At 40.5% G+C, this 7,956-nt stretch overlaps 1 protein-coding gene across 1 annotated transcript in view; it reads left to right on the top strand.

Annotated features, from left to right (window-relative positions):
• etnk2 (ethanolamine kinase 2) overlaps window positions 1-4,814 on the top strand; it is a 31,159-nt gene extending 26,345 nt beyond the window's left edge. Inside the window, exon 10 of the mRNA XM_034121773.1 lies at window positions 893-4,814. Within this exon, the coding sequence (XP_033977664.1) occupies window positions 893-965 (73 nt within the window). The 3' untranslated portion in view covers window positions 966-4,814. The remainder of the gene's footprint in view (window positions 1-892) is intronic.
• The last annotated feature ends 3,142 nt before the right edge of the window (window positions 4,815-7,956 follow it).

A 7,956-nucleotide genomic window follows, 5' to 3' on the forward strand; every position in this document is an offset into this window, starting at 1 on the left:
GTCAGTTAGCGGATTTCCAGCAAGCATGTTAGTCTACATTAGCCAAGTATGATAAGTATATATACCATTTATTTTGTTTTTTATTACGGCCAGGATTGCACTCTTTACGTTGGTATTAGCATGAATTTTCGGTTCAGACTGACATGTAATTGGTGCATTTTCTGTGTGGGCGGGCACTACAAAAAGATTGATTTCACTACAGTTCAACACAGACACTGCCCCCCCCCCCCCTTAGGGGAATTCATCACAAAAACACACTGGACGCTGCACTAGGTCAGAAACCAGAGGAGACTGTGAAGTCCACCGCAGACGGACCACTTTTGGACAAAATGTCCTCTCCGTTAAAGGCAGCTCATTGTGGAACAGCCTCCCTACTGAGATACAGGATTGTCCCACTCTCAATAGTTTTAAAGGTCAACTCAAAGAATGGTTGAGAAACAACCAGACGTGTAATCACGGCTAAATCCACTTTAACACAGGGGTATCTCCTCTTGCACTTGATGTGTCGTAGCTGCTACATTGTCATAATGTAGCAGCACATGTCATAAATACTTGTGTATGATGCTCTTGCTCTTTTGCACCTTTTGCATATCATGTATTGTTTTTGCTATGTTTGTAAGCCAGGTATATATTGCACAGTTATTAACGGCATATATATATTGCACATAGTTGGTTGGTATTTAACAACAAGGGGTGTTATAACATATGTCCTCCCAGAGGATTTACATTCACAGCTGCATTAACACCACCTTTCCTCTCTCTCTCTCTCTCTCTCTCTCTCTCTCTCTCTCTCTCTCTCTCTCTCCTCTCTCTCTCTCTCTCTCTCTCTCTCTCTCTCTCTCTCTCTCTCTCTCTCTCTCTCTCTCTCTCTCTCTCTCTCTCTCTCTCTCAGGTACGCTGTGCTACGTTTCAACCAGTACTTTGAGACCAAACCTGCACTGATGGCTCTGCAGATCCCAGAATGAGAGACGGGGGGAGAGAGAGAGAGGCAGACAGGAGGGTGAGACAGGTTTCCTGCTGCCACTTCCTGTGGGGCGGGAACTCTTCTGTGAGCCAGCTGTCGATGCAGCGCTGCTCCGTCTACCCGGCTTCCTTTTTTTCCGCAACAAGCGCAATTACTCTGCTCTGCGACTTACCTCTTGCTCGAGAACGATAAAACTTCCATTGGGTCCTGTGTGTATGTGTGTGAGAGTACGCTTGTGTATGTTTCTTAATTTATCATGATGAAGCCCTCTTCGAGAAGCTGAACAAGGCGCAGAAGAGTGACTTTAGGGTAGACACAACAGACTTGAGTTATGTCTGTCTCTGGGGGAAATGTTCCACAGCGCTGGTTATGAAGGTCAGAAGAGGGACGATTTGATGCACATAGTTTGTCCGTCTCTCTGTATCCATGGCATTTCATCTTGCACTCCTCCCATTTTACATATGTGTGTGTGATGAGACCATTCCTCCTCCTGTCTGCAGACATTTAAACTCCTAATCCTTCCTCTTTTTACTCCAGCTTTGATGCTAAGTATTCCTCTACTGCATCAAACACTGTCGTCATTCCTCTGATTTATTTTCTTTGTGTTGTTGCAGTTTGAGCTCCCGTCAGTTCCTCTTGATGTAGTCCATGCAAACTGCTGCTGCTGCTGCTGCTGCTAATAGAAATATAACATTTCTGATTGCTCGTGTGTGTCCCCCCCCCCCCCTTACCTGACACTGAATGTGTGGAACAGCAAATGGAAAAGCTTTTGGCGGCAGGTCACATCACTATTGTGTTCTAGCAATGGGGGATAGAGAGTAGCAAAATGTGCATTATATTTATTTACGTGGACACCTTTTGGGTCAGTTAACATCTCCGGTGCAACAGCTCTTCAGTTTTGGGTGGCTGTGGTTAGCTTCCTGTTGGATTGGGGAGTGATTTGAAGCCGGAGAGGAGATGGAGACCTGTGTAAACCTGTGTGTGTGTTTCTGCCCTCAAACACTTTTCCACCTTTTTGACTTTTATGGTTCCAGCGAATCGCTCCGTTAAACTTTGCATTTAAACGTTCCAGACCTGTTGGAAAATCACAACCTTCCTCAGCCTCACTTTCAACTACCTCCTCCTCTGCTCCCTCATGTTACTTAACCTAAAGCTGTTCAGATTGAAGCATCCTAACATCAGAGGCAGCTCTCAGCTCAACTCAAATCCATTCTCATCCCACACCTGGACATAATCAGACGTTGCGAAACTTATATCCGGGGTCAAATCAAGTCTAGCTTACAAAATGAGGCATTAATGAGTTATCTATCTGGGGTGGTGTTGCAGTTATAAGATCACTATTATTTCTTGGATGGAAAAGCATGTCATGTGACACTCCTGTGATATATAATCATTTAAGAAAAAGTAAAAAAAAACGACAACTTGGCTGATTTTGCACTGCAGTTTGTATAAAGCCTTAAGTGTCTGCTAAGGGAGCTCTGTTAAGGCATTAGTGGAAAATTAGGAACATAGTGATCTTACCTCTGCTCCAGGCTAAATAACATGCTACTAACCATGGATGTATAAAGAGACGGGACCCCTTATCTCTACTTTAGTGACTTGACAAGCTTCTTAAGAGCCACAGAGGACATTTAACCTTTTTTACAAGCTAATACACCATACCTAGTAAACTGATATTTGTCTCAAATCAGCAGTGGTCCTTCTAATAAGCATAGAGGGGGCCCTTACTCATTCATTTCTTGTCCTTTTTTCATATTCTGGCTCCTCAAAGTTTAAGAGTATAGTACTACATGGCAACATATTTCCTTGAATTCAATTGGCCTTGAATTCAAATCTTTATAGGCTTAAAAAAAAGGTCCTATAGTTCTATATGTGAGGTACCGTGACACTGAGTCAGTCTCTCAGTGAGTTTCACCACAAGCACTTTCTCATAACGACCTTAAGCACAGGATTGACCAATGAATGAATCTGAGTTGATTCATGCTGGGCTCCAGAGATGTTTCCTCTTTGATCACCAGCTCCAGCAGGGGGAGACACTGAGATCTGACCTTTGTCCTCCTCTGCAGCTCTCATGTAACTGATGGGCTTAATAATTTACAAGTGGAGCAGCAGCAGCAGAGACACTGACCGTTAACCTGAGAAAGGTCACATTTATGTTTCAAATGAGACCGTGGTTCTCATCCTTAGACGTGAAGATCAGATTATCCAAAATGTGAATTATATAACTCATAAATGGGTTACTTAGCTTTCATATATGAGATATATATGGAAGCTACCTGCTCATTTTTTATGATAATCAAGAGGCCCCTATTTTATGTCACTAATAGCTTGTTTAATAGATTTGCCTAAAAAGGGCAAATCAGTCAGCCGCTTGAACGCACACTCCTAATAGTAGTAATCCCGCCCTGATAATAAGTCCATTTGCACTGAATAATTCACCATTAACTTCACAGAGGTCCCTAAAGCCTAGTGGAAATCATAAGCCCTTATTATCATTAATAGTGAGAACAGCTTTATTTAGGTTACTTGGGAATTAAACCTAACATGCTAGCATACAGTAATGTGAAGAGCTAAAACGCTTTCTGCTCAGAATTGAGGTACACATGAGTCAATTAGAAACGTTACTCATGTTGGCTCGAGGTTCTCCTTGAGATAAATACTTGCCGGCCGAAGCACAGAAAGTCCTATGGGACAGGATGAGGGTCACATGTTGATTCTTTTTATTTTTTTCTGACCAAAAGTGATTTTCTTTTACTTTTTTGTTCAGAATTCCAACTTTTATCTCAGATTTCTGACTTTTGTCTGAGAACTATTTCACATGTGGCCCTAATCCTCTTCTGTACAGTCTCCATAACAGATTCAGAAACATTACTAACCTCTATTGGGTTTAGATTTTAAAAATTAAGTTAAAACTGAATTGGGTTACAGGAAAGCAAATTAAATCTACGTTGAGAGTAAAAACTAAAAGAGAGGTTTACATTTTAGACTTTTTTTTAATTCAAAGCTAACATTTTAGTGCAATGTGATTTAAACCTCGTTTGGTTCAGGTTTAAAAATTATAATTATTGTTGGTACAACCCAGCCTAAATCCTAAATCCCAAATGTGGATATAACAGACATCTATAGTTAATTATCCCTAGGCACTAAACTGAGGGAAAAGCGGATCTCTCTTCTAAATGTTCTTAGTTGTAATTTATTTTCTTAACCAAAAAAGTTAGTGTAAGGTTGTGCTCTACAGACCATATCATTACAATCAAATCTGAATAATAAATGCTTTAGGGATCATTGTCGTACTTTAAAACCTCTTATTAACAATTGAAAATAATCCAAACGGGAAGTTGGTGTGTGTTTAGACGTACTAATAATAATCATCCATACATTCGATGCGTCTTTCTTAATGTTAGGGCTTTATATGTTGTTTTAACAGGGTTTATTTATTGAGTGAATCTAACATTTCACACCGTGTTTTCTGTTTTTCTAATCATACCAACATGGTTAGCTTCAGAGGGTTTGCATTGCAGTTCACGTGAGATTTTGTGTGTGATTTGACTAATCTTGAAGAAACACTGTACAGATAACTGATTATTTTGTTCTCTTTGTACGCTGATATTTACTTTTTTGTAAATGCTTTTGAAGCGCTGTGTGAAGGGAGCCGGCGTGTAGCTTGCAGATGTGAAGTTGTAAATGTGCTCATCCACTGCTAACGGGGAGGGAGGATGTAAATACTGTAAGAAATACTGTGAAAGCTTACTGTACAGTGATCCTTCACACCTCTGTAGGAGTGGCAAGATTAAATATTTAACAGTTGTCAGTAAATATTTCCATTAAAATGTATAAATAATACAAACAATGTCTGTGTTTTCTTTTGTCTGCTCTTAGTAGTTCTGGGAATACATACAAGTACCAAAATAAGACTTATTGACACTTTAGCTTATGTGGTTGTCAGCTGACTTGCTAACTTGGCCTCAGCAGAAGGAAGGAGACAACTTTTAGCTGTGGGAAATCATGACAAAACACAAACACACACTCGGGCCGTTTCTCAATGTCGAGTAAAGCTGCTGCAGAGCCACTGGCCGTTTCTCAATCGCGAGGATGCTGGCTTGGTAGCACAGCCGAGCCGAGCGTCTTGCTTCAGAAGCAAGGCAAGAATACTTCCTGCTATTCGGAAAACAAAGAGTGGAACAGGCTAGCAAGTGTGCAGGTGTGCGTCATATGAGAGGCCCCGCCTTACATCTTCCGCCACAGATTTTGGGGAAATTGGTCCATGCGCAAAGCATTGTGGGGATTTTAAGGACGCGAAGTCTACCATGTGCAGCCTCGAAATTTTCCCCCAAACGAAGGACGCGGGCCTCGTGGGAATTCCAAGTATGCTGGAGATTGGAACAGTCCTTCGGCGGCACTCGATGACGTAGCATCCTTGAAATATTGGCTTGGAAGCCAATATCCTCGCGATTGAGAAAAGGCCACTATTTCAAGTATACTACTCTACGTCATCGAGTGGCGCCGAAGGACTGTTTAAATGCCCAGCATTCGGCGCCACTCGATGACGTAGTATACTTGAAATAGTGGCTCTGCAGCAGCTTACTCGACATTGAGAAGCGGCCACAGATACATGTGGTGTTGGTAGAATCCTCATTTGCATATTTAAACAAATATAAAGCCTATCATAAATGTTTTTAATGGCTTCTAATGTATTTTTACTAAGTTTTACATAGTTGTCTGTTGCCTTAATGTATGCAAATGTACATATATAGCAAGATAATGCCTCATTTGCATGTTTAAACGTAACTTAAAAACATGAATATGGTCCTGATATAATAATGAACTGCATGGGGTCATATTTAATTGAAATGTTATCAACCAGAAGTGTATCCCCTTACTAATTGGCACAAAACAGAAAGTATTAACAGCTGCCATTCATGTCAATGTGTTGCAGGTATTTATGTAGTTCGAAGCCAGGTGAGAAAATGGAAATGTGACCTTGATTGAGCTATATGATAACAAAAGTTATTGAGCTTATCTCATACAGGAAATGCACACGTGTGATTAATAACACTTAAAGGTGGGGTAGGTAATTTTGGAGAAACCAGCTCGAGTGCGCTAGAATTTGAAAATACACAGCCGGAAAAAATCTGCCCCTTCCTTCAGACTTCCTTACAGAGCCCCTCCTCCAACACACACGAACGCGCACATGACCAATGAGGGCACGAGATAAGTTTGTGCACAGATGGAAGGCTGACGGGCAGGTAGGCCATCCAGTTATTTTAAGCCGGGCCGGCTCAGATGATTGGTCGTGCTTTTTACAGTACTACGGCTTCCACAGATGACATTTTTTATGGATTTTTTGTCAAAGCACTTCAGATATTCATTGCTATCGGGATGTTAAGAGCATTCCATGGAATATAACAAAAGTGTATCTCGAGCCGGTTTCTCAACGTACCTACCCCACCTTTAACCTCTGACACATTGCGATGTATCAGTTCCAGTGAGACAACATGCAGAACACTCTGAACCTGATTTAAGTGCAGCTGTAATCAGTGTTATTAGTTACAGCTGTCCACTTCCCTCCTGTTAAGAGTAAAGGGACAATATTACAGTCGACCAAGGCGTATCCAATGTGATTAATCAGTTTATATGACATGCTCATTTACCAGCTGAGAGACTTCAGGGGAAAATACAGCATGGAAAGAATACGCTGTTGGCTAATGTAATGTTTAAATGCAGGGATGAGCTGGAAAGAGCGCGGAGTGTTACTGTGGGAACGACCTCAGGTAGACCTTAGTTATGAAGCAGAGTTATTACTGAACCAGCTGAACACACAACCCTGTCTCAAACCAACCCAGTCTCACGGCATTTCGTGTTATTAGTCACGAAATTAATTTAATCTATTGATTCGTGTTCACCAACACGATTTTCACCTTTTTTTCGTGTCACACAGAACGATTTTAAATGCAATGTATTTCTATTGGTAGTATGTTTCGTGCCTGCAACACGTCTTTTTGTCCGGTCGGGTCTTGGAAGACCAGAAGCTGTGTGGTTCATAAAAACATGTTCTTACTCAATATCTTACCCTAAGCCTAACCCTATCCCTTTTATTTTAAATTGTATAATGTCTGAGTTTTTTTGCCATCAGTGAGGAAAATAAATGGCTCAGAGCCTCAGAATACTGAATCTGTATTTTATGTCATCTTTTTTTCCTTCTAATTTGTTATTATTTGGTGCAGGCACAAAACATACTACCAATATAAATACATTGCTTCTAAAATCGTTCTGTGTCAGAATACTTAAATCTGTATTTTTTTAAATCTGTTTTTCCTTCTAATTTGTTATTATTTACATTGCTTTTAAAATCGTTCTGTGTGACACGAAAAAAAATGGCGAAATCGTGTTGGTGAACACGAATCAATAGATTAATTTCGTGACTATAACACGAAATGCCGTGAGACTGTGTTGCTCAAACACACACACACACACTCATATGTATACAAATAATTCACTCCAAACACATTTAGCACAACCAATTTATTGTCTTTCAAGAAAGAAAAAAATACAACAACACAAAACTCTGAAAACATAAAGAAACGTACACCTTTAAATTACACAGGCTCTTATAAACAAAATAAGTCTCTTTCTATATTTACATCAGCAGGGGGTAAAGACAGGTGACTCCTCAGCATATCTCCACTAAAATAAGATAAACATTTGTCCTCTGATATCCATCTCTGTGCACTAAATCCAGCATCTTTTACACAGCCCTGAAACCCAAACCCTGATGTCTGAAATGTATCTTTTCCCTCCATTTTGATTTGTCATCCTTGCGGTTAGCTAGTTAGCTAAAGGTGGATTGACCCAGTGCTATTTAGACACTATGGTTTATTTAAATGGTTGTATTGGTCAATGTGGTTATGGCGTGATGAGAACAAAGACACCAAAACTAGCCATGTGCTCAGAAGAGCTAGGCAAAGTAGCTCTACAGGCTAATAGCAACATGC

Source organism: Trematomus bernacchii, unplaced genomic scaffold (assembly GCF_902827165.1).
Source record: "Trematomus bernacchii unplaced genomic scaffold, fTreBer1.1, whole genome shotgun sequence".
Lineage (NCBI taxonomy): Eukaryota > Metazoa > Chordata > Actinopteri > Perciformes > Nototheniidae > Trematomus > Trematomus bernacchii.